General features: G+C 54.0%; 1 protein-coding gene across 1 annotated transcript; it reads left to right on the top strand.

Moving 5' to 3' along the window:
* The first annotated feature begins 234 nt into the window (after positions 1-234).
* COL6A1 (collagen type VI alpha 1 chain) lies at positions 235-26,264 on the top strand. The gene is made up of 35 exons (XM_087733677.1): positions 235-520; positions 1,330-1,459; positions 3,567-3,767; positions 4,077-4,236; positions 4,422-4,544; positions 4,637-4,657; positions 4,880-4,900; positions 5,001-5,045; positions 5,308-5,361; positions 6,199-6,243; positions 6,348-6,374; positions 6,740-6,766; positions 6,868-6,912; positions 7,158-7,211; positions 7,984-8,046; positions 8,483-8,545; positions 8,718-8,771; positions 8,860-8,895; positions 9,070-9,132; positions 11,507-11,569; positions 15,530-15,592; positions 16,082-16,144; positions 16,626-16,676; positions 16,759-16,794; positions 17,275-17,337; positions 17,826-17,891; positions 18,591-18,626; positions 18,955-18,991; positions 19,881-19,889; positions 20,754-20,887; positions 21,979-22,088; positions 22,392-22,575; positions 22,800-22,974; positions 23,396-23,425; positions 24,205-26,264. Exons 1-35 carry the CDS (start codon positions 412-414, stop codon positions 24,813-24,815), a joined length of 3,072 nt encoding a protein of 1,023 aa, XP_087589803.1. The 5' UTR covers positions 235-411; the 3' UTR covers positions 24,816-26,264.

Raw genomic sequence — 26,264 nt, 5'->3', positions numbered from 1 at the left:
CTGAGACCCCTTGCCCCACAGAGCAGGCTGACCACCAAGTGGGATGCTGATGCTGGGCACTGACAGTGCCAGGGCTCCCTGTGTGAGGCGTGCAGAGATCCCAGGCACTGGTGGCCAGGGTGCCGTTGCAGGTACAGCAACATCCAGTAAAAAGGGTAAGGAGAAATGCCTCATTTGTTTCTGACTCACAGCTGACAGCCCCTGATCCCTCCCTCCGTCCTCAGGCTGGGGAAGTCTCCTCCTCACCCTTACCCTCCTGCCTGCTCTTCCTCCCACGGAAACCAAGAGGAAAGCGGTAAAAAATATCTTCAGCAAGTCCTGCCTCCGGACCGTGGCCTCTCCCGGCCACCGGGTTCTCCTTCCCTGTTTTTATTCTTCGATCCAGCTCGATGGTAATCTGAACCAAGCAAAATGAGGCTGCAAGAGTTTCTATTCACTTTGCTGCTCCCGGCCGGCTTCCTGGGGGGGGGCTCGTGGGCTCAGCGCCCAGAAATCACCACCCAGGTCGCAAGCGCAGAAGGTAAGCCCAGGCTGCTTCCCAGGGTGTTTTTCCTCCCCGAGATCAGCAGAGAAGTCTGGCTGCTGTTTCCCTCCTGGGCAGACGCCTCTGCTGTTGCACACAGCCGCAGCTTTGTCGGGACGTTTGGGGGAAGAGTTGTGTTTGCTGAGGAGAGCGATGCAGGATTAGAGATGATCTGCAAGACATACCCACTTTTAATGCTTTTTTTGTCTCTTTCTCCTTGGCTCTGTCTTGTCAGGTGTTACCAGTAGCACTGGGATGCAGTGGTGGGGGATAACAGCTGATATCAGTTTAGCTTTCTGAAAGATTTTGGTTTTGGCACTGGCTGTTAAGGTGCCTTTGCTCTCCTCTGCAATGATATTTGTGCCAGGGTGTGTCAAAAAAATCATTAATTTTTCATTGGGTTAATTGCTATCAGGTCTTGGTTTTACTTTTTTAAGTGCTTGCTGCAGCTGCTTGTTATTTTATATAATAACTATTATTGGTCTCGCGAAGATAGTCTTTTCATGTAAATGGAAAAAAGTGTATAGGAAGCTATTAAATGCCACAAATTGATGTTTTCTGAATACGTGCTTGATCAGGCTTACTCTTGATGCCAGAACAGAAATGAGCAACCTCACCTGTGTGTGCGTGCTTGCATGTCTCGCGTGGGGTTAGGATGTGAAAGTGGTCCCCTTAGCGCAGATCCTGGGAGCCTGCTAGAGGGGAGCTGGGCTGCAGTCATGCATACTGGAGGCTCAGGGAGCCTGGACTGGGGAGGCGATGCAGCGGGGCTGTCTGCCAACTCCTGCCTCTCCACTTCTTCCCAGACTGCCCCGTGGACCTGTTCTTCGTCCTGGACACCTCAGAGAGTGTTGCCCTGAGAGTGAAGCCTTTTGGGGACCTGGTTGCCCAAGTGAAAGATTTTACCAACCGGTTCATTGATAAGCTGACAAACAGGTACATCTCCCGGGGTTTTGTCCAGGCTGCTTTAGGGATGGGACCTGGTGCCGGGTGGGATGCTGAGACCGCCCTGTGTGCCTGTCTGAGGAAGGAAAGGAAGAAAGCAGAGATGCCGGGGAGGGTGGTGGGAATGCCTCCTCCCTCTCCAGGTCTACAGCTGCTCCGTTTCTGCTCTGTCTGTGCCGAGGGCGGCAGCGTGCCTTTAGCTGGGCTGCCTGCACCCACCCTCGGGAAAGCAAGGGCTTCCTGGAGAGGCAGACGCGGTGCCCCAGCCCCACCACCTCCGGCTGGCCTGGCTGGCCGGGTGGTTATTCTGTAGGGCCAAAGTAATGCTGATCCCCATGCCACCGGCTGCTCAGGCCCAGGACAACCCAAGATGCTGATGTTAAACCCAGCACTCATGGGTACCCCACAGAGCAAACCCTCCCTTGCAACTGGCATCCCCCAGGATACCCTGGAGCATTGAACCCAGTTTTGGGTGCCCCTGTGGAATTCCCTTTATCCACCTCACTGCCCAGCCCTTTATCTGCCTCCTCCTCACCCACCCTTGCTGCCACCAACCCAGGTCTGACCCTGGCTTTCGCAGGGTGAGGGCACTGAGGGACACCAAAGCTCCCAGGTGCCAGAGGGGCATGATGCTGGGAAGAGCTGGAGGCAAAGGCCATGGGTCACCTGCTGGCGGGAGATCCAGGGATGCACAGAAGCACCACGAGTCCTGGAGGCACATGGGTCCTGGTCCTTGGGGCAGTGGGAGATGTGTGCTGGTGCCCAGAGGGGCACTGTGGGGATGTCCCGGTGCCGGATGAGCTGGAGGGGCAAAGTTCCCATCTCAAGACAGATGTGAGGGGATTAGCAGCTCACCTACCCATTGCCCAGGCAGGAGAGCTACTTTACAAGGCATTGAGTGACCAGGAGCCAGACTCTTCTAAGCAAGGTGCTGGGCTTTGTCCAGAGCCCCTGCTGTGTGCAGACAGACAGATGAACCTCCTGAGCCCATCCCAACCACCCCTGTGCCCACCCTGATGCTCTCTACCTGCTCTGGAGACATCTCCCTGCAAGCCACTGCTGTGCACGCCATGCTGCCAGGCACCCACAGCATGTGCAGTGTGGTTGGCATGGATGATAGAATCATAGAATCATTTAGGTTGGAAAAGACCTTTAGGATCATCAAGCCCAACTGTTAACCTAGCACTGCCAAGTCCACCACTAAACCATGTCCCAAAGCACTACATCTACACATCTTGTAAATATCTCCAGGGATGGGGACTCAACCAATTCCCTGGGCAGCCTGTTCCAGTGACTGACTACCCTTTCCGTGAAGAAGTTTTTCCTAACATCCAACCTAAACCTGCCCTGGCACAGGCAGGGCCAGGCATGATGGCGAGGCAGCCAGCAGTGGTGGGGTGGAGGGGAGAGCAGTAGGCAATGCTCAGGTGGCTTTGGGAAAGGTCCTGCTGGGCAGAGAGAAGATGAGTTTGGGGAAGCGACGGAGCTGTGCAACGCCATCCCTTTGGGATTGTCCCCAGCATCCTGGAAAGACCCTTTATGGGGCACCGGCCAAAGCACAGGGGAGTCGTGATGCCTCTGTCCCAGGGAGTCACAGGTGCAAGCTGTGTCAGCACACGGGACGGGGCTTCAACACGCGCTCATCCCTCTCTGAGTCAGAGCATCCTTCAGAGGGAGGCATCCCTCTGATTTTAACACATCCTGCAGTGGAAAACCCACTGCAGTCCTGGGTGGGGTGTTTCAGCAGTTATCTGTCTTGCACACATGCACCTGGCTGTCTGGCTCAGCATCTCCTGCTCAGCTCCAGCCACTGCAGCCTGGTACCTCTTCAGGAAGCCTCTCTGCCAGACTGTCTGACCCCTGTGGACACCCACCAGCTGCACCTCTTTGCCCTTCCACTTGCTGAACAAACCACCCTGCTTCCATGGCTGGGTTTTGCATATGAAGCACATCCCAACCTTGCAGAAGAGCAGGGAGCCCTAGCAAAGCCCTGCAATATTTGGCAGATGATTTGCATTTTGCATGGCGGGCTGGTGCAAGTGAAGTGGAGGTGGTGGCAGGGTGTGGATGAAGGTGCTGAAAGTGTGTGTCCATGCAGGTACTACCGCTGCGACCGCAACCTGGTGTGGAATGCCGGGGCGCTGCACTACAGCGATGAGGTCGTGCTCATCAAGAGCCTCACCTCGATGCCCAGTGGACGGAATGAGCTGAAGAACCGTGTCTCAGCCGTGAACTACATCGGGAAGGGCACCTACACCGACTGTGCCATAAAGCGAGGCATCGAGGAGCTGCTCATCAGGTAAGGCAGTGGGGAGGGTGTGATGCTGCTGGTATGGCCATGGTGGATGGAGATTGGGAGCTTCTGGGTTAGGACGTCTCTGTGCATTGTGCAGAGCTGTCCCCAGGGTGGGCGAGGAGGTCACTTAGGCACGAAATAGGCACGGGGGTGGCAGGTTGCTAGTGTTCTGGCTTTGCTGGGATGAGGCATGCCCTGACCATAGGCTGGGGCACTGCCTGCTGTGCATGTCCAGAGGTGCCTAAGCCACTCCTCTCCAGCTAAAACTGTTGAATCCTTGCAACGTTAAATCCTGTGTTTAAACCTTTGCAGTGGCTCCCATCACAAGGAGAATAAATACCTGATTGTGGTGACTGATGGACACCCCTTGGAAGGTTACAAGGAGCCCTGTGGGGGCCTGGACGATGCTGCCAATGAAGCCAAACATTTGGGGATCAAAGTGTTCTCTGTCGCCATCTCCCCCAACCACCTGGTAGGGACCATGCAGCAGGGATGCTCCCTGCAGGGTCCCACTCGCCAACACGTCAAAGGAGGCTCTAAGTGCCCCTCAGAGCCCTCCCTGGAAGGAGGATGCAGGTCCCCAGGGTGGTCTCTGGGGATGGGTCCTGCACAGGTGCCTGCAAGTCTCACTCTTCCCTCCCCACCCCCCAACCCTAGGACCAGCGGCTCAACATAATTGCCACGGACCATGCCTACCGCCGCAACTTCACTGCCACCAGCCTGAAGCCAACCCGGGAGCTCGATGTGGAGGAAACCATCAACACCATCATCGACATGATTGTGAGCGCTGCCCGCCCCCTCCCCAGCCCGCCCCCTCCCCCAGGCTCACCCGTCCCTCTCAAACACCCTCTCTTTGCTTTCTTGTCTTGCAGAAAGTCAACACAGAGCAATCGGTGAGTGCTCCTGGAGCCCTGCTCCCCCCTGAGCTCCCTGTGCCTGAGCCCATCCCCTGTGGGTCACCCACAGCCAAGCGGGGGCTCAGTGGCACAGCCCTGCCCTGCAGGCAGGCCCTGCCTGACCCCTGCCAGCCTGGGGACCTCCTCTCGAGCAGGGTTCAGCCTGGCCCTGGTGCTGCCTGCTGCCTCTAATGCTGTTTTCTCCTTTTCTTTGGGCAGTGCTGCTCCTTCGAGTGCCAGGTGAGTCAGGCTTTTGAGATCCCCCGTCCCCTTCTTTCGCATCCCCATGGCCCCAGGCTGTGCCTAAGTGGCTGGTCTAATCCATTCCTCTCTTCTGCAGCCTCCCCGAGGGCCCCCCGGACCTCCTGGCGACCCAGGCAATGAGGTAAGGGTGGCCATGCTGCGGGACCGGGGTGGTGGGACGGGCTCACCGGGGAGAGACTGGTGGGTCATGAGTCCTCGGCACCCCACCACTGCCCTATGGAGAGGTGGATGAGGACCCACGCCATGTTCCCATGCGGCCGGCATCTTCTGCTCCCCACATCCATGGAGCATTGCTGCTACCATCCTCGCTGCTCTCCTTTCAACAGATAGTCATTCTATTCCTGGGGATGATGAGCTAACTTTATTTCTGTCCTGTATTGCAGGGAGAAAGAGGCAAGCCAGGTCTTCCCGGTGAGAAAGGAGAGGCTGGAGACCCAGTAAGTAAAGGACTGGTCCTTGTGACTCTGTGCAGGGGCTATTTTTCGGACACTTCTGGCCAGACCTCTCGGGTGCATCCTCACCAGCCCTTGCCCCTGCATCACCCTGTTTCCATGGGGTAGTCAGTGGGGTCATGGCCAGCTGTCCCCCTCCGCAGCCACCCTGCTGAGCAGTGGCTCCTGGTGGGCAGCGGGGTGGCCCCCCTCCTCTGTTGCTACAAGGCTTCCTTGTTCCTCACCCAAAATAGCCATTCCTCCTGGAGGACACATCTCTGACTCATGTATGCCAGCCCAGGGGTGGACTCTGGGCTCCCTCCCGCATCCTCTGACATGACAAGCACAGCAGTGTTACAGGGAAACCTTTGGTAAATAATAAGCTAATAGCATGAGGAAACTATTTCCCTCCTCCTCCCTTTTTTTTTTTTTTTTTTAGTAGGTACACTTATTTTGGGGAGGTGTGTTTCTCCCACACACGTGAGTGTGCAGTTACTCATCTTGTGCATTCCCAATTTGGAAACTCCATGCCATGCATTTTTCCTTCCCAAGGGTTTTCTGCCCTTCCCTTTCATCCCAGATGATGTGTCCCCAAGCACCCAGTTTCCCTCACCCCCAGGAAGGGCTGGAGCTGGTGGAGGTGAAGGCAGGTCCCCTCTGCCTTCCACAATGATCCCACGCTCCCAGACCAGGCAAACGAGGGGCAGAGTTATGGGAGAGCCTCCTGCAGGAGGGTATGGCGGCTGGGGCCTGAGCCCCACATCGAGAGCCTGGGGGAAAACTGCCCCATGGCGATGGTGATGACAGTATCTGCCTCTGTAACACCACGTTTCTGTCCTCTAGGGCAGGCCAGGGGACATGGGACCTGTTGGCTACCAAGGAATGAAGGTACGTGGGGCTGCAGGGTCACAAGCATGGTTCCTAAATGGGCCACAGGCTTTGTGCTGCAAGTGTTTTTATTCTCCCGTTTTCCTCTCTCTTTTCATCTCTAGGGTGACAAAGGAAGTCGAGGAGAAAAGGTGAGGACAGCAAGGATGTTGGGGCAAGATCTCTGTGTTCCCCTGCTTGGTTACTCCAGGCTGCCCCTGCAGCTGCATGATGTTGGGGTCTGGTATGTGCCCGCACATCCATCCCTCCTGCCGGCCCTGCCTGTGCCAGGATCAGGGATCCGATGGGATCAGCCAGTTTGCAGCTGACACAGCCTTGGGCATCAGATAAGCACCATGCAGTGGGCACAGCCAGGCAGAATGGGAGAGACCGGTTATGTGCAGGGGCATGGTGAATGCCTGCACCCTCAGAACGAGCTGGTGTCGGGACCACAGCGCAGTGGGGGGATGGATCTGCTCTGCATGGGGGCCTAACATCTCTCTCCTTCCCTTTGCAGGGCTCGAGAGGAGCCAAAGGAGCCAAGGTCAGCCTCTGCTTTTGCACCATTTATTCTTTCTGGTTGATGCCTGGGGGGAGAAGGGTCTTTGGAAATCACTTCTTCATGGTCCCTATTCTCTGTTGCAGGGTGAGAAGGGCAGGCGTGGAATCGATGGCATCGATGGCATGAAGGTAAATCTCCGCTCCAGGGCACTTTGCTTAGCCTGAGGACCCTGGCTTTTGCCCCTCCAAAACTGTTGTGTGGTCTGGGAACGAAGCCAGTGTCCCACATGGGGCCATGGGCCTCCCTCCCTGCAGGGCCATCCACCTGCCAGCCAGGGAAAGGGCTGAGATGTCCTTGTCAGGGCTCTGGGATGATGGATGGGATCTTCCCATGGGCGCCACTCATGGAGACCCCTTCTTTGTCTGTCTGACAGGGTGAAGCTGGATACCCCGGGTTACCTGGCTGCAAAGGCTCACCCGGATTCGACGTATGTACCCTGTGGGCGCCCCTTGCATGCAAATAAACCTACTGGTCTGCCATGATGGCACGTGGAAACAGGGAGCCCCCCAAGAAGGGGACCTGAAGGAGGGAGTTGCCACGCTTGGAAATATGCCTCTAGACATGCAATGCTTATCCCAGGCATGGCACCTCGGGGGTGTCCCCAGAGCAGTCTGCCTTGTCCTTGCCTGGAAGCTGTCCCCAGTTGCACGGGGCTGCCTGGGAAGCTGCATGCTGGGGGAGCATTTGGCTGGAGGCTGTTGAGCACAGGGAACTCAGCAAAGAAGAGCTCAGTGCCAGACAGGCAAGCCCAGGATTAACCAATTTCAGCCTGCTGTGACCAGCCACCCAGAAAATGTTGGAGATTTTGGAGGGCTCTGGAAAACATTATTCTGACATTGCATTTCTCCAGTTCCCCTGCTTGTTTCCATGCTCCCAGGATGACACATCTCTGGTGACACCAGTATAACTGCAGTCCAGCCACAGCAGCCCAACAACCACCTTTTATGCCATTTTTCTCTGAGCTGCAGAAGCACACTCAGTTTTGCAGTGTTTCAGCAACGTGGCTGCAGCGTTGCTTGCGCAGCTCCATGGTGCAAGAGTACCATGCCACCCCTGTGTCCCTCCTGAGTATATGTCCCTCCTGTCCGTCCCACCGGGGAGCTGAGGGCCAGACTGCCAGGGTGCTTGGTCCATGCCCAGTTTCCCACAGATAGTGGTACTGGCTTAGTTTTCAGTGATGCTGCCTTTATTTTCAACAGGGAGCTCAAGGCCCGCCGGGACCAAAGGGAGATCCTGGTGCTTACGGACCCAAGGGAGGAAAGGTGAGCCACTCTGCCCAGCCCCACACAGAGGAATGGGTGCTGGGACCCCTCTCCTGCAAGAGGGTGAGGTGGCAATTGACCCATCGCTGGCCTCCTTGCACTGCTTGGGGGCAAGCCTATGCTAGAGGATGCTGCCTGTCACCCACAGAAAGATCTGGCCGGTGTGACTCCCAGTGTGCCCAAGGTTAGCAGGTACCCACAAGCCTGGCACGAGCATCCCTGAGATACTGGGGGGCTGCTGTGAAAAGGTGGCTCTCACTGGACAGGTGGAGTTGAGGGGGCTCTGCTGGGGATGGGGAGCTCCCTGGGAAGAGACCACAGCCCAGAAAGGGGCTTGGGGTGCACCAGAGCTCCTGACAGCCTCTGCGCTATGAGAGCTGAAATCCACCACTGGGCACTGGATGCAGTCTTGATGGTGCCTTGTGTCCTTGTGAAGGGGGAGCCTGGGGACGACGGAAAACCTGGCCGACAGGGAATTCCCGGCAGCCCTGGAGAGAAGGTGGGTGAAACACCTGTGCGTAAGCATCCTCTGCCCTCTGCAAGAGGGAGAGGTCACCTGCTCCAGCCTTGGCTTTGAAACAGAGCTTGCCCAAGGCTCTGCAAGTGCACAGGGCTTTGCTCTGAAACCTGCTGACTTGTCTCATTTACACCCCTGTGGCTTGCTCACCCAGGGCGCACCTGGAAACCAGGGTGAGCCTGGACCAGCAGGAGAGACAGGCGATGAGGTGAGTCCTCTGCCTGTGCCCGTGATGCCCCCCGTGCATGCTTCCTGGCCATCCCCACCGCCTGACCACCCCTGTTGTTTCTCCATAGGGTGCTCCAGGTGCAGATGGTCCTCCTGGAGAACGGGTAAGTGAGGGCACGGCTGCTGGGCACCGTGCTGGCAGGGCATGGGCAGGGGCTGGTACTCTGCGGGGGAGGAGGAGGGCTGGGGGTGAGTCTGCTCAGAGGTGGGCAATGAGGGAGGGCTTTGCTCCTGCTGGGAGCAGGTCCTGATTTTGTGTTCCCACCATCTCCTTGCAGGGCAGCAATGGGGAAAGAGGGCCCCCAGGCTCACCGGGCGACCGCGGACCAAGAGGAGAGCCGGTAACTGCGTCCACAGGGTGGCTTTCAGCATCTGTTCACAAATGGGGTCATGCTTGGCAGCCAAGGGCTGTAAATAGGTGACCAGTGGCTAAGTCCACCAGCCTGTGGGCCAGCAGGCAAGCTCAGTGCCTTTGCCTGCCAGTCCAGGGGTGACCTGCTGTTGTCCCCCAGCAATTGCCCCTTTACACTGGCAGCTAATCACCAAACAGTCAAAACCCAGAGGAGAGCATGCCCAGCAAGCCAAGAGCAGACGGAGAGTGGTCAACCCCTGCCTTGTGGCTGCAGAACCAGTTGATGGGGAGCAAAGGGGCAAGGTGTCCTCCTCCGGGTGCTTGGGGGCTGCATGGGGTACCAGTGGCTCTGGAAGGAGGGCACAAGTGTCATTAGCAGCAGGGCAGCATGTGGGTGTGGACAAGAGGGGGAGCACCCTTCCCTCCCCTTTCACGTGGGAGTCACTAGGAAAGTATTTTTCTTGCCTGCCGGGGGTGAGTCACTGAGTGCGAGCATGGGAGGGACAGGCAGGAGCCCTCAGCAGGCCAGGACAAACATGTGGCAAGTGGCAGAGGTGCCACGCACACTGGGGAGGGATGAGGGGTGCTGCTGCACAGGGTGGGGGTGGTGGGAGCCAGGGCGTCCAGCAGCAGCATCCCGGCGGGTGGCCAGCTGTGTGCGGCACTGCTGGGCGGCCACCACCACACCACTCTTCCCCCGTCCCTGCAGGGAGGACAGGCAGTACCCACCACCAGCTCAGAGGGTGGGTCAGAAGTCCACCCTGAGGAGGGGGCAGCTCTGGCAGGGGGCTGCTGGCAGCCTCTCCCTTCCTGTTTACCACTCGGAGCAGCAGCACCACCGCACGTGGTGTGCAGGGCAGATGTGCACAGGAGATGAAGGCACGCCAGTGTCCTGGAGTTAAATTGTTCAGCAGATGATGGGCTGCTTCCTTCCAAGCTTTAGTCCAAGCACGAGGCTGTGTAACCTCGCCAGAAACATCTCCACCAGTGCTCAGAGCCCTTTGGAAGTTGTGTTTTATATTTACTGTTTGGCTTAGGCATCTGGAAGCTTCTAGCTTGCAAACAACAGCTTTAGGTCACCAAGCTTTCAACTGCTTTCCTCAAAGTTTTAAGTCAGGTGTGACTGTCACAGGAAGTTTCTGAACACCTCCCTTCCCCGTGGGCTGGGGGCTGCCTGACCCCATGTCCCAGGGCTGCAGGCAGAGCAGCACCTCATGCAAAGATACTTGTCTTGCAGCACTTGGTGCTGGCTGATCTTGGGGGTGGCTTGGCTGTAAGGTGCCAAAGCTCAGTGCTTAGCTGTCATGCAGCCCTGTAAGGGGTAACGCTCCACTTCGCAGGGGGGAAAGTTTTCTTCTGAATTGCCAGGAACTTGCAGCAAGCCCTTGGGCTGCAGGGATGGGGGGATGTGCCTCCTTGGCTCTCATTTTGCCTCCCTGGCTTGCTCACTCCTGGCCGTGGGTCTAGATGGGGAAGGTGCCCCAGAGCCACCCCAGGTCTGGCAGATATGCTGTCCTGTTGGGATGCAGCTCTGCTGGACTGGTGGAAGGCTGTCCCTTTCCACATTGGTTAAGTGAAAATGCAACTGAGCTGTGTCCAGCCCTTGGGCATTCCCTTCTATTGGAGCTGTTGGGGTGCAAAACCACCCAGACTCAGGTTTTCCAGGCTCTCCTGGGCCATCAGTTCTCTGCAAACAGCCCTAACCTGGCTCAGGGTGCTGAGGGAAAGGAGAGGGGAGAGCATCAGCAGTGAGAGGTGAGGACGTCCCTCCCCATCTGCTGGCTCATTCCCTTGGAAATCCCCTTAGCTCCACAGGGGCAGCAGGATGGAGGAAAAGGGGGCGGAGGAAGGAGGCTGCTATCCTGGAGTCTTTGCCCATGCATGGGGACAGCAGCTTCTCTCCATGCAGACTGCCCAGGGCAGGAGCTGCTCTAGAAAAGCAGCCATGGTTGCAGAGTGTGGCTGGGAAAAGCCACTACATGGTTTTGGGGCCAGGGCCAGGTCTGTGTATCTGCAGAAGCCTTGTGAGATGGATCTCTCCAGGCATTTGCTTTTCTGGCACAAAATGGGCTGAAACATGTCACCAAGAGGCAAGCACTGCCATCCTTCAGAAGGTCTTGTTCTTAGGGCTGTCGTCTTGGCTTCAAGGTGGCCACGCTAGCCTGTTTTTCTCTCCTGAGACCTCTGATAGTTTCCTACGCAACTCCTGAATTTGCCTTGAAAACCTCCCTGTTTGGATGACTGCATTTCTATCCAGCATGTGCTATCAGTACTGCATCCCTGCTCCCCATTGCACGCAGGGCCCTTTGCACCCTGTGCCTGTCCCTCTCTGAGTTTCTCATGCTCTCGGTGTGCATTTTCAGGGAGAGCCTGGACCACCTGGTGACCAAGGGCGGGAAGGACCCCTCGGACCACCTGGCGATCAGGTAAGAGCCTGGATTAACCTTCTGGATCCCAGGTGGAAGTTGTTGGGGCAGCAGGGAGAGTGGGGTAGGGGGCTTAACTGATGCCACAGCATCTTGGGGCAAGATCTCAGCATCTTCCAGACCAGGTAGCAAAACTGGTGAAAAGGGGCAGGGATTTCTAGGAGAACGCAGAATATGAACAGGGCTAAGAAAAATGGAGACTTGGCTGCCGGGCTGGGGACAGAGCAACCTCCACGCCATTGCCCAATCCCATGGAAAGAGATGTCAACACGTCTGATGGATTTGGAAACTAGCAAGTGCAAGCTGCAGCAACGCACAAAATGTTCAGGCCTGGGGCCAGACACTCCTCACCTCGGTCAAGGGAGTCAGTGAGACATCTTGTGTCAGTGAGGATAGCCTGATGGGGCTCCAGCGGTGTCCCTGACACCCTTGGCATCTGCAGAGACAGTCTGTCCCAAAGCCAGCATTCCTCAAGTCTGCTTGCTGCAAGGTGTGGGCCTCCTGCTCTGGGGTCTGCTTGTCCTTGTGTGCCTCAAGGAGCAGATCTCAGACCCCGCAGGCTTTTTGGAAAGCAGAGCTGGCTACCTCCAGCCTGAGGAAGGCTTCTGTCCCCTGCACAATTAAAAGCTCTTTCTTCCCAAAGATGTACCCAGTTGATAACTCTGGGTCTGGAGGTGTTGCGGGGTTAATCCTTCATGGTGACAGCACTGACCAACAGGATCTTTGCATGTGAGCAAGCGTGCTTTGACATAACCCTCGGAGGGGGCTCTGTGAGACAACTCCCCTCCTACCCATACCATCAGAGTTTTGATGGAGCCCAAGATACAGGGAAGTATTGAGATAAACATTCCCACACTGGTGGAGCAGGACTTCCACAAGGGGTGAAGCATGGAGACCAGCACACGGACAAAGATGAGACAGCTTTTGAACTCCTTTATGGTTGACCAAGTATTGAAGAGCCCTGAAGGAGATCTGGAGTGCAGGACAGCCATGAAGGGGCCACTGTTGCATTCACGTTATCCCCAGCATGGGTGACCCCCATGGCAGACATGCACCATGCTGCAGCCTGGGGAGAGGATGTGCTTGTGCCATGGTTGTGCTTGCCTGGAGTCGGGCTTCCCTTGAACCTGTCTAATGCTACTGAAGAGAACTAAGTTCACACAGGAGGATTGTCCAGATCCTACTATCTGTAGCTGAGCTGAGCTCCTGCCGCAACCAAAGAGCATCTGGCAGCATCCAGCTTGTTGGGCACTACTGTGGTGAGAGGTGTCGTTTTGGGAGGTGGCCCTGGTAGGAAGGCAGCTCTTTGGATGTGTGCGTGTAATGGACTGGTGCTGCAGGCTGTCACCAGTGAAGGAGGAAGGACTGAAGCTGCTCTCTGTGTGACAGAGGCTCATTCCAGGTTCAAGGCAGGAGAGGGACTGTGCAGAAGAAGACAGAGTTAAGGTGGAGATTTGATGCAAGCCTGGGAGCCGAAGCTGTGCAAGCATGGTGGGTAGCCATGCTGCCTCCAGCCAGCCTTTGCTGGTGGGGAGGAGGAGAAGGAGAAAGAATGATCTCCCTGCTGCCACTGAGTCTGTGGAACACCAGTTTTCCCTCCCCAGCACTGAACTTGAGTCAAACCCCTGTCAGAGAGGGAAGCATTACAGAGGCAGCTCTGATGCCTCCCCAGAGCAGAGACTGCCCCAGCACCTCCACCACTCCAGGGACATTTCAAAAGCAGTTGCAAAGTGAGGACGTTTTTTCCATAAGCTGAGGAAAAATTCTCTTGCTTGGCCAAATTAAAAATAAATGCGTAATTGGCCTTGGGCAAGAGTAGGACTTTGGCAAACACAAGTGTTTTTCAAGCCGTGTTATCTGCAAGCTCTGGCTCTTGGAGCATATTTCTCTTGGCAAGGGGAAAGGGCTCCCGCTAACCTGTGACTCCCTTTCATCCTTTTTCTATCTGAGAGAAGCTAAAGGTCAGCACACTCTTTCCCTGATCCTCATAGGCAGGTTTGGTGGTCCCTCTCTCTTCCTGGCCACGGTGACCATCCCTCCTGAGGTTCTTGTCACACCCAGAAAGGTAGTGGACAGGGAGCTGCTAAAGATTTCCCAACCCCAAATTCTGCATTGCCATCAACTTCTCCAGGGCTGTGAGGGATTTGTGCTGTGTTACAGTGAGGACATATATGGCCAACGTGAGCCAAGGGTGCTGTGTATCCAGGTCTGGCTGATATGAATGATCATGAGTTCCTGTCTTTCCTTCCCAGCTTTCTCTCTTCTGGGCTTTTGTACAGAAATAAGGTCACATGCCTTTGAGCAGTTTAGTGCTCTGCACTGCACTGTGTGATTTTAAGTCCTCTACACCCACGTGTACACCTTTCCTTGGAAGAAGAGTGTGTGCGGCATGCACGGATGTTTGGCACTAATTTCTCCCAGCCACTGTTGTGCAAAGAGGAGCAGAGACAACAGCTGGAGGGGATTTCAGTTTCCTCAGCTTTCGAGTGGTTAGAAAGCAGCTGCAAAGCTGGGCTAGGCTGAGCCACTGCACCGAGGCAGCTCCCAAAAAGCTCAGAGATGCTGCTGATGCACTGAAAATACGGAGGAAGCTCATGGGCACGCACTGTTGTGATGCTGAAGCCCAGGTACCATTGAGCGAGTGCTGCCTTCTGCCTGCCAGGAGTCTGCAATTGTGTGACTTGTCACAGGAAATATTTCGGAGGTCGGGAGTCTTGAACTGGCATGCCCGCTGCCTGCAGCAGTGATGCTGGAGGGGCTAATTGCCAAGCCATCGCTCTCTCCCACCATGGCTTGCTCTCTGCCGTCCGTCTGCCTACCTCTCATGTCCATCGCCTGGCGGCTGGTTGCACACCCAGCTCCATGTGAGAGGCTGCCTTGCTTGAGCATTTGGACCCATGGGCAAGAGTATCATTACCCAATTGTTACCCACTATCATTTCCAATCTTCTGGCAAGTAAACCCTGCGAAAGGCTGTTGGCACTGAGCAGAAGGTGGAGGGGTGCCCTTGGACTTCTGTTGGAGCTCTCAGAGAAAAAAAAAAAATCTCCTCCCGCCTCCTCTCTTGTCTCTGGCTGTTTCTGGTCAGCCCTGCAGCTGATGGAGCAAGCGGCCGCTGCCCAGGTGGGATGTGGCAGAGTGGCAGCTTTGGACCGTTCCAGCACACGCTGCCAGGGCTCTGTAGCCTCCTGAGGACAGAAACTCCCCAGAGCCACGAAAGGGCCTCTGCCAGCCCAGCTGCGACCCAGACACGTCCGAGCGCCGAGGCATGGGAATGGCCTCTGTAGAGGGAGGTCTGTGTCACCTTCAGGGTGATGTGCTCTACCACGGACTGTTCTCTGCCCTGGGAGCACCTCTGTCACAGCCCGTGAGATGCTACTGTGCAAGCCAGCTGTGCTTTGCTGCTAGAAAGCATCATCCCTGCCTCCCTGGTCCTCATCCCCACAAAGTCCTCTGTTACTAGACTGAGGTGTGGAGGGTAGGGATGGCTTTTAGGGCCTTGGAGTCTCTGCTCGAAGGCTGCTCCCTCCTGCAGCCCAGCTGCCACTGAATGCACGTGGTGTTCAACCCACGCCTGCAGTGTCACACCTTGGCCTAGAAAGCTTCTTGTTTTGGCTAGCACTCAGCAGGGATGTAGCCAAGGCTGCCTCCGGCAGGGCTTTGCAGAGAAAGCAGGGCATAGGGAAGCGTGGGGAGATGCAGCCTGCGCAGGCAGGGGAAGGCAGGGGGATACGGGGGGGAGCCAGGCACAGCTCCTGAAGCATCTCCCCACCTGTATTAACCCCCATCAATAGGTCCTTTCGTGTGAGCCTGGCCAAGGCAGAGGTGACTCACTGATGGGTGCGAGGCACAAGACGGGTGCCCCCACCCACCACATCATGAAATGAAGGGACCAGCCCTTCAGAGCAGGAGTAGCATCAAGGGAAAATCCCTGTTGTGAGAGCTCTCTGTGTTTCCCTAGGGCGAGGCTGGACCCCCAGGACCCAAGGGCTACAGGGGAGATGATGGCCCCCGTGGCAATGAGGTCAGTGCTGCTTCATCACTACATCTTCTGGGGGGAGGGAATGAAGGGAAGACCAGGAGATGCTGCCCGTTAGGGCTGTCCCCAAATCCGTCAAATTTTGGAAACCTGTTGTAGGTAAAAATTCAGGTGCTAGCTTCCTGGCAGACACATTGAGGCATTTTTCATGGGTCCTTGAGGCCATGGCTGCCTTTTTCCCGACCTGCCAGAGGCCATGTCACGGAGAGGGTACAGCCACACCACAAGCCACGTAGCTTGCCATCACAGAAGCCGGGGGAGCTGCTCTCCAAGGACAGCCACCTGAATCTGCCAGTGGATATTATGCCCAGGGCAGGGAGCAAGCTGAATCTCAAGCCCAGCCATGGGCTTTACATTGCTCTTGTATAAGCTAAACACCTCCTGTGATGGGCTCATGATGGTAGCTGGTTGCCTCAGAAGGCATCATCTTCCCAGCTCAGAGGGTGGTGTGCAATACTTGACTGCTTCTTCCAGGGCCCAAAGGGATTTCCTGGAGCACCTGGGCTGCCTGGAGACCCTGGCCTGATGGGAGAAAGGGTGAGTGGTATTTGTTTTGGGGGGATTGCATGCCATGTGGAAAGGATGTACAACAGGCTGTTCCACACAGCATGATCCAACTCAGGGAGAAAAGAAATGACATTCATACACAGCTGAGATGCTGGGAAAATTTGCAAGCAGTCTGCTTTTGAATATGCATCACATCTACAGGCTCAAAAAGCCATGTTTTGGGATGTACTTTCCAGCAACAGAGACCTGATACTTCCCGGTCTGTTTCCAGCCTGTGGCCATATCCCCAGTCTCTGAGAGATACAGTGTCACTTTCCTCTCAGCGGCTGTGCAGGTCGCACACATGGCCTTTTTACCTGCCTGCACCAGTGTCCAACCCACCAGTTGCATATTTTTTGCACAGACATCTTGCTGTGGTGATAAACTGTCCAAGGAGGGCAGGATTCCTGATGCCATGCTATCTAAGGGGTCTGTTTTTCATTATCTCACATGTTTCTCCCTTCCTTTTCAGGGGGAGGATGGCCCTCCTGGGAATGGCACAATTGGATTCACAGGTGCCCCGGTAAGATTTTTGTGCCACTTTGAAACTAAGACCGTTATTTCTGCTTGTTTGACCTAACATGCTTCCTTTCCTTCATCCCCAGGGGCAGCCAGGAGACAGAGGTGACCCTGGCATTAATGTAAGTGTGCTGCTTCCTCAAACACCCAACAGAAATTGCCCTGGCCGGTGGTTTGGCTCCTAGAGCCTCTCCATCAGCTGCATGGAGAAATGGGCTCCCTGAAGCAGCGTGCTCCTCCAAAGCCCTCTTTTCCTTCTGCCTACCTCTCCCTGCAGTGGATGCTTCTGGTGGAATTATCCTGGCTTGGTGCACTGGTAGTAACACCCAAGGGCAGCAGCCTGGGCTGAGTGCTCTCTGATGCAGCCCCTGAGCCAGAGTTTGGGAGTGCCACCCAGGGAAAGCTGGATAGTGCTATAACAATGAAAGCCACCTAAGAAGCTCTCTCCCTCAATAGCGCTCCAGTTTGGTGCTAGGGAGCCTATACGTTGCTCTTCATCCTCCTCCCAGGCGAGCTCTCACAAAGTCACTACATGCCAGCACCAACTTCACCATGCTAACAACAGCTGTCCATGCAGGAGTCTCTTCTCTACTATTTTTCAGGGAACGAAAGGCTATGTTGGTCCTAAAGGTGATGAAGGAGAAGCTGGAGACCCTGGCAATGATGTGAGTAATCCGAATAAAGCTGAATCATCTTTCTCTGTGAACACAGTGCAGGAGCTTTGGGCTGGGTCTCTAACACTGCCTTGCCTGTGGGTCAGAGCCCATCAGACTTTGTAAGTCTGAAAGTGCTCTTTGCCACTGAGCAGTGTCTGATGGCAAGGGGAGCTCTCTCCAGATGTTTATTTTGTGTCCTTCAGCTTATGGCTGGCAAACCTTCAGATCTGCTAGGTTGAGGTGGGTATCATCTCTGCAAGGTTTTGTATGCTTCCAGATAGCACCAATGGTTGCACCTGTGCTGCACCACTGTCCTGTGGAGGGAGATTTTCCCAGTGTCCATCCCAACCCTCCCAAGTCCTAACTCATTTGGTTTGGTTACAGCAATCTCAGATAACATTTTTGTGGTTAAGCAGGGGTCAGCAGACATCTGGAGGGGAATGTGCTGCACCTTGACACACACAGATTTGTGGATTTTGTTTTTGTTTTCATTCCAGAACCCAACCCCTGGCCCCAGAGGCATCAAAGGAGCGAAGGGCCACAGGGGACCTGAAGGCCGTCCGGTAAGTAAGGACCCTGGCAGGGTTTGCACTGATGAGCGCAGTGTGCTGGACTGACGGAGCTCCCAACAGCAAGGCTCACTGCAGGCTTGCTGTGCTTGGCCCTGCTCACAGCAGGAGCAAGGCAGTTTGAAAACACACTGCTGCAGACTGGTATACGGGTCTCTGAAATCATGTCCATCCCAAATCAGGGCAGAAAATACAGGCACTTGTTCTTTTTCATGAGCAAAGCATTCTCATATGATCAGGTTCAGTATGGGCAAGCAGCCTTTTGGAGTGACCATCTTGAACCTGAAAGCGTTTCAGTTTGTCTTGAGTCACCACTTGCTTGCATTGCCTCACGTTGGCCTGGAGGCTACAGGAGAGGCATCTTCCAAGCAAATGGCATCCATCCATCCATCTCCTGGGTGCTGTGGGGGCAATGCCATGTCACACATGGTGCGTGAGCTCGCTGCCTGCAGCAAGAGCTTGCCTTCCCACCTCAGTAGGCATGACACGCATGGAAGAGGGTCTCCTTCCCCTCGTCCCCATGCAGCCCCAGGGCATCGTGCAAGCAAGCAGATATACCTGCTCAAAGCCCATTGCAGGGAAGCCAAGAGACTTTTCCAGACTCTGCATTGCTATAGCAAGGTATCAGCAGAGTATGCTGCAGATGAGACTGGCTGCTCTTGTAACTGTTCTCTCCATGCTTCTGTTCGACAGGGACCACCAGGACCTGTGGGGCCACCAGGACCAGACGTGAGTAGGACAAGATCAGGGTGCTGCTTGCTCTCTTGGTCTGTGCTTCCCCTGCCCCGCATGATGGCTCCTGGGAGGGGGTCACTGCTGGGGGAGCCTCATGCTCCCGGGCTGCCCCCCGTTACTGTCCCCTCACTGGCCAGATTTCCTTCATGTCAGTCCATCACCAGCTAGTCCCCTCTGTAGTGCACCCCACTTGCACCTCACTCATTTCCAGATCAGGACCTGCTTTGAAGGTACAAAGCAGCAGCGGGGGCGGTGGGCAGCACCTGGGAGCCAGGAAGCTGCCTTCACTGTTATTCAAACATTTCTTTACCTCTGTTTTCAGGAATGTGAAATCTTGGACATCATAATGAAGATGTGCTGTGAGTATCTCTGTACCGCTCCTCCTGCCCTGCTTGGCTCCTTGCTGAGCGGGAGGTAGCTGCTTTTTCTCTGGCCCTCAGTGAGCAGGGCCATCCCCAGGCAGCATGCAGAGGGATGCCATGGGCATTGCTCTCGTTCCACAAGTCACAATTAAGTCAACAAACTGGGGGAGGTGGGAGGTCCTCCCTGCAGCTGGGACAGCAACCCAAACGAGGCAAATCTTTTGCATGTTGCTGTCCCTTCTCTTGACCCAGGGACTTTCAGCTCGATCTCTAGAGTAGGCTGTGCAACTGTGTTTCATTTGTGCATGCTGCAAACTGGTTTGCTGTGTCTGTGGCTCCCTACATACACAATTACCCTTTGGGGCAAATACAAGCGAAGCTGTATAAAATCTTTGTGTGGACCATTTTACAATGTTTTTTTCTTAAATAGCAGGGCCTGACTTTCCCCCTTGGGAAAGAGAGGTCTGTTCTGGGGTGTCCTGCCATGGGGAGCAGCAGTACACACATGCTACAAAGGGTTTTTGGCTCATGGCCAGCGATGAAGTGCTGGAAGGATGCAGGGTACTTAGGGAACTGAGTTTGAGCTCCATATGCTGGTGATTTGCTTAATCCCTCCAGGATTAGCTTTTATTTTTATTTAAATAAGAACGCATCAGCGTGTGCAGAAACAGAGCTCTGCGGCGTGCAGTGCTTCAGGTTGGAGCATCACAATCTGAAGTAGAGAGATCTGGATATTTCAAATGGGAGGGAAACCTCCATGAGCTTGAATTGTCCAGACCAGGTGTCTTTGGGTTTGCAGTAACACAAACCTGCAGTCTGCATTAGTGTGCAAAAAACCTGTGTGTCAAGCGTTTTAACATTCTCTTTCCCTTCTCCTCTCCTCTAGCTTGCTGTGGTGAGTATTACTTGGCAAAGTTGCTCTGCAAACATTTGCTAGCCCTTCTCCTTGCTTGCACCCCTCCCTTTCCCTGCGCCTTGCCTTCTGCTATGGAGACGTGGTGAGAGCCCGGGAGGGAGGCCAGAGTGTAAGCAAGGCAGGGGAAGGCAGCAAGCTCTCCACAGAGGCTGCTGTGGCTGGGTCCTACAACTAGAAAACTGTTGTCGAGGTGCCCTGTGCCAGCAAACTGCAGTCGGATTTTCTCCACCCTTTTTGCAGTTGAAAGGGATGTCAGTTCAGAGCACGGTGTGGATCCAGCTCTGTCCTCCTCCTTCCAAATCCTGTGCTGGTCTGCAAAGAAACATGCTGGATTTTTTTCTCTAACGCTGTCCCAATGGGTTGGGTTTGCAGTCTAAAATCTTGAAGGAAGAGCCAAGGGCACATGATGTCTTTCAGCCATGGGAAAGAGGGGAGCAAGCTGAGTCAGCCTTCTCCAGCCCACCAGTGTCACCTCTGTCCTCCTGGGCTGGGTGAATGGAAGAAGTGAGAAGGCTTATGAGGAAACGGGTTTCGGAATAATTACTGGGTGTTTTAAGGGTACTTACAGCTTGGAAATGCTACATATCTTATAAGGGGCGCTGAGCAAAATACAAATGGAAAACTTAGTAAACTGACTCTCAAGTCTCCTATGCAGCTATTTTGCTGCTTTTTTTACATTTACACTGTGCTTTGTGGGTAGATAGGGCACAGGTACCCACCTCATCTGGACTAACAGCAAATATCAGCTGCTTGCTTTTGTATGCCTACCTGCAAAACATGCTGCTGTGAGCAGGCTGCTCAGATAGAAAATGCAAGTCCCTCCGCTCCTGTGCCTTGCTGCAGAGTGCACCTGCGGTCCCGTTGACCTCCTCTTCGTGCTGGACAGCTCAGAGAGCATTGGCCTGCAGAACTTCCAGATTGCCAAGGACTTCATCATCAAAGTCATCGACCGCCTGAGCAAGGATGAGCGTGTGAAGGTGAGATTTCCACTGAGTGCCGGGATACACTTGTGTGCATTCACTTATTGTTCACTGCAAGCAGAAAAACAGGGAGATGCCTCCACTCCAAAGACCCTCCAAAAAGCTTAGCTTCAAGCATGTAACTGGGGTGGGTCTTGATTCCTCCCAGATTCTTAAAGTGATGGAGATGAGACAGCAGTTTGTTTTCCCAAAATATAGACATTTCACTCTTTCTGGGCAAAGGGACTCTGCCTGCTGTAGCTGTCAACTCTTCGTTCACATCCCACAGCAGATGGCTCATAAAGAGTTCACCTGATCAATCAATCTCTCAGTCTCTTCCTTGTCCTGATGAGCATTTCAGGTGGCTGGAGTAGATAACACATGAGATGTGTTGCAGCTTCCCCTAGCTCCCTGATGGCCGGCCCCCAGGGACCCTTGTCTGCCCCCAAGCTTGGGTTCAGGTTACCAGTTAAACATACTACTAAAAAGGACCTTTGCAGCCCAAAATAGCAATATTGTCCCAGTAGCGAGTCTTTCAGTCTGAAGAGGGACACAAATGCTTACTCTCCTAATTCTTCCCTGGTAACCCACTGTGTGTAGGAAATTTCGTTTACCTCTGTGATTTGGAAGGGATGTTTGGGATCCAGTCTTTCCTTAAGCTATAACCAGGCACATCTGTAGCTCACGGGCTGTGAAGTCACTACAACCTGCCATTGGACACTTGTGTGGGCATGCATGGGTCTCTTTGGCTGGCAAAGAGCCAGTAGCAAGCAGAAAGGCTAGAGCTGGGCAGCAAAAACACTGTGTTGGAAGAAAAACAGAAGTTTCGAAAAAAGATTTATTCCTAGCCACCCACCATGGCCAATGGCTTGTGTTGAGACCACTGAGCCAGGAAACCTGGCTTTAGGTCTTGTTTCACGGACTGGCTCACTGAATTGGTCTCCATGTGCATCCACTCCTGTTGGGGCTCCTTCTGCCTGGAATAAGGCATAGGAGAGGTGGCAGAGCCTGCTGTGGAGGCGTTCAGTACAAACCACCAGCAGGATTTCTGAGGTCTCTAGGGCCCCCTGATGTATCTGACTCTAACTGGCTTCTGTTTTTTCCAACAGTTTGAAGCTGGGGAGTCCCGTGTGGGCGTTGTGCAGTACAGCCACGACAACACACAGGAGCTGGTGGCCATGGGGGATGCCAACATAGACAACATCGGGGCACTCAAACAGTGAGTCTGTGGGGTCTCGGCACATCATGCAGAAACCTGACCTAGGGACACCTACTCACCTCCCATCCTCCATCTCCAGGCCAGCAGCTCCTGCAACTGCAAGGATGCTAAATGTTCTTTAGTGGAAAGTAGCAGTTAGTGGTGTTTTAGGTCGTGCTGAGGCCAAGGAGCTTTCCAGTTTTCCAAAGCCCAGTGCAGGGATGTTGCTCTGCCTTGCAAGTATGTCAGAGATACGTGTTCCCAGGGGCTCCTTCAGTATCCATGGGGCAGGGCTTGCAGGCTCACTGGTGTCTGTGCTTGCAGGGCAGTCAAGAACCTGAAATGGATAGCTGGGGGCACCTACACTGGAGAAGCCCTGCAGTTCACCAAGGACAACCTGCTGCGGAGATTCACCTCTGACAAACGTGTTGCCATTGTCATCACAGACGGACGCTCCGACACGCTGAGGGACCCTACCCCGCTGAACTCACTGTGCGATGTCACCCCAGTAAGGGCACAGGGGAAGCACCCTGCCTGCAGGGAACTGCCACACAGCAGCTGTGTATCAGAGTAGTGCAGGCTTTTCTGGGGGTCTCCATGTCTTTGCTACCCAAGGCTAGGGCAGGGGGGACACGTGTCACTAGAAGCACACTCACAAAGCGACAGGTGTTCAAGTTTATGAATGTGTTAGATGATGAATGTATCCAGTGACGGACTCTCACTTCCCTGCAGGTGGTTTCCCTTGGGATAGGCGACATTTTCCGGAAACCTCCAAATCCAGATCACCTGAATGACATTGCTTGTTTAAGCAGACCAACCAGGCCAGGACTGTCCATTCAAAGGGACAACTACGCCGAGCTCCTGGATGACACCTTCTTGCAGAACATCACCTCGTACATCTGCCAAGGTGGGTGAAAGGTTGTGGCTGGAGGCAATAAGGAAGGCAGTGAGGATTGCCTCACCAAAGGGTGAGGAATGTAGGCTTCCCTCCCTTGCCTTACCCCAGTCATGCTCTTATGCAGGCATTGAGGGAAGAGAATGACATTCAAGGTTTAGTTAAATAAGGGACAAGGACATCTCATGTTTCAGAACACTTTGCAGCTGGGTCCAGGTCCTCTCCTGCTGCAGGACATCTCTGTCCACAGCATTTTTCAAGCACGCACCTCTGCACTTTCTGGTGCACATTTATAGCCTTTGCGTAGCACCTTGCACAATGTGGCTGTGACCGAGGTGAGCGTTTGTCCCTTCTGTGGCTCTGTGGGAAGCTATAGGAAAAGTGGTTTTCCTGGGTGACCTGGTGACGTTATTCTTTCTAATTTTCTTAACAGAGAAGAAATGTCCAGACTACACCTGCCCAAGTGAGTATTGACTTCTCATGCCACAAGAAGGGTTTGTGGGTGCTGTGGTGGGGGAAGTGGGAGTTTGTTTTTGTGGGAATGCATATCTTGGACACCTCTCGCAACAGGGAGGCTCCTGGGCTGGAGAAGTGAGAAAGCCTTGTCACACACTCACAGGGTCTCTCACACACATGCCAGCCCAAAGCACCTGGGGGAAAAGCCTAGACAGTTGCTCTTCTGGCACCTTAAACCTAGAGAGAAAGCTCTGCCAGATTTTAGCCCTCTCAGGCTTTAGCTGAGGCAGGTAATGAGATCAATTTCTATGTGGTGGCGGGAGCACAAGGAAAAATCAGCACCATGGCAAGGATATTTGAGAAAGGTGCTTGAAAAGTGAGTACAGGGAGGAATTTAGTGGGGTACACCTCCAAGTCAGAAGCGTATACAATCCTCAGACTCATCACAGAAAGAAGCCAGCCTCAGGAGACGAAATGGTTCCCCAGACATGCAAGGACAGCACTGTATTTAAGCAACAAGAGTCACTAGATTATCTAAGCCAGATAAGTACCTGGGAACACAGTGTCTCATAAACCAAATAAAAGAAGGAACGAAAGGGTAAAAGGACAAGTGAAGGACAGCACTGGGGTAGGGGAAACCAAGCTAGCAAATACCCAGAGAGTGGGGATTTCCCAAGTCTGACAAGGCAGGAAGCCTGCAAGACAGTCAGTGACTTCACCAGCTTTCCATGGAAAAGGCAGGAGGAGAAACGCAGTATAATGAGCTCTGGGCCTTTCCCCTTGCAGTCACCTTCACCACGCTGGCAGACATCACACTGCTGGTGGACAGCTCCACCAGCGTGGGGAGCAAGAACTTTGAGACCACCAAGAAGTTTGTGAAGCGGCTGGCAGAGCGGTTCCTGGAGGCCGGCAAGCCTGCCGACGACTCCGTGCGTGTCTCAGTGGTGCAGTACAGTGGCAGGAACCAGCAGAAAGTGGAAGCCCAGTTCCAGTACAACTACACGGTCATTGCCAAAGCCATTGACAACATGCAGTTCATTAACGATGCCACAGACATCAACGCCGCTCTGCGGTACGTCACAGAGCTGTACCAGCGGTCCTCCCGTGCTGGGGCAAAGAAGAGGGTGCTGGTGTTTTCTGATGGCAACTCTCAAGGGATCACCGCAAGGGCCATTGAGAGGGCTGTGCAGGAAGCTCAGCAGGCTGGAATCGAGATCTATGTGCTGGCAGTGGGCAGCCAAGCCAACGAGCCCAACATCCGTGTCCTGGTCACGGGGAAGAGCGCAGATTACGATGTGGCCTATGGGGAGCGCCACCTCTTCCGTGTGCCTGACTATACCTCTCTGCTGCGTGGCGTCTTCTACCAAACTGTCTCCAGGAAGATAGCTGTTGACTGAGCATCTGGGTGGGTTTCTGCCAAGGCCATGCCTGTTTCTGTCTTGCCTAAAAATGAAAACTAACAAAACGAAAAAAAATTAACAGTATTCTTGACCAACGTGAGGAATTTGTGTCTATGCACATAGCCATAGTGCCAGAGCATGGCTGTGCATAGTCCCCTTCCTTCTCCCCTGCTTTATCATCTGCATCTCTACTCTGTTAGCCTCAAACTTCCCTCCCTGCCCCTGACTGCCTCTCCCTCCCCACAACAGGCAAACACAAGCACACCTAGCAATAAGCCACCAGAACACCAACAGCAACCTCATCCCACTTTTTTTTGCCACGAAAGAATCAGGATGAGAAATTTTGTACCACTAAGGACTAGCCTGGACTCATAAGGCTGATTATGCTCTTTTCAGATACAGGTTTTTTTGTTCATTTGCTTCTTTCTTTCATACATCAGCTGAGCACTTGCCCAGCTCGCAATGGTCCTAACCCAATGCTGTGCTTCAAGTGAAACTTTCAACGCTTCAGCAAGCTTTGAGAGGGGATCGTTGTCATGGCTGGCAGGTTTGGTTCATATGTCCCATGCTTGGTAGGGGAGGGCTGGACTGCATTACCCAAGCCCAGTGGAAGCATCTCTGGCTTCCAGTGCCATGGGATGGGGCACTGACTTCCCAGGGTTGGGGTGGAGATGGGTGGTGCAGCATCCCTCAGCACTGACACTCCCATTCAGGGCAGGGAGGCTGGACACTGACCAAATGAAAGATGGACAGCAGCCATTGGGGAGGGGGGAAAGCCTAGAAGAAGCTACGTAACTGCACTCCTTCAATAACTGATCTCATAGTCCTACAGTGAAACCAGGAACCTCATGAATAACCTGATGACTTGTGTTATGGTCCAAGCTCCATTCTGGAAAATCTCTCTGAGCCCAGTTAGTGGGATTTTTTTTATATTTTTTTTTTTTTTCAAAAGTGCCAAGCTGTCTAATTCCCAGTGAGCTCTTGGGGAGTAGTTTCTATAGGACCATCTAGGAGTTAGGCACCTGGGTCTAAGGGAAACCCACTAACTGTACTATATATTGAATTATGGCCTCATTCACAGCCCAGCAAAGTCAAGGGAAAGGCTGCCATTATCTGCCAGGGTCTTTGACTCACACCCTATGGATATACTGACAAAGGTGCTATCACTACATGGGTGATGCGGGCCCTTGCTGTTTACACAGTTGTTTCCAGGACCACGCTGAAGATGTGGTTTGGCTGGGTGAAATTTTGTTTCAGCGCTTCCATTGGTGCTCTTGCTATGAATTCATGCGCTTCTGAGAAAGCAACAGTGATTGCCAGGTATCGGCATCCCAAACTCTTTACTTTGTATCCAAAAACCCATTGTATGAGTTAGTTTTATTTTATGCCTGTATTTTACTAAAATTGTCCACTTCGGAAATTTATCAAATAAATTGTTTTCCACAA

This window comes from Nipponia nippon, unplaced genomic scaffold, assembly GCF_047370975.1.
Source record: "Nipponia nippon isolate SJK-2023a ecotype South Korea unplaced genomic scaffold, ASM4737097v1 scaffold_5, whole genome shotgun sequence".
NCBI lineage: Eukaryota > Metazoa > Chordata > Aves > Pelecaniformes > Threskiornithidae > Nipponia > Nipponia nippon.
This window is presented reverse-complemented; position numbering and strand designations above follow the sequence as displayed.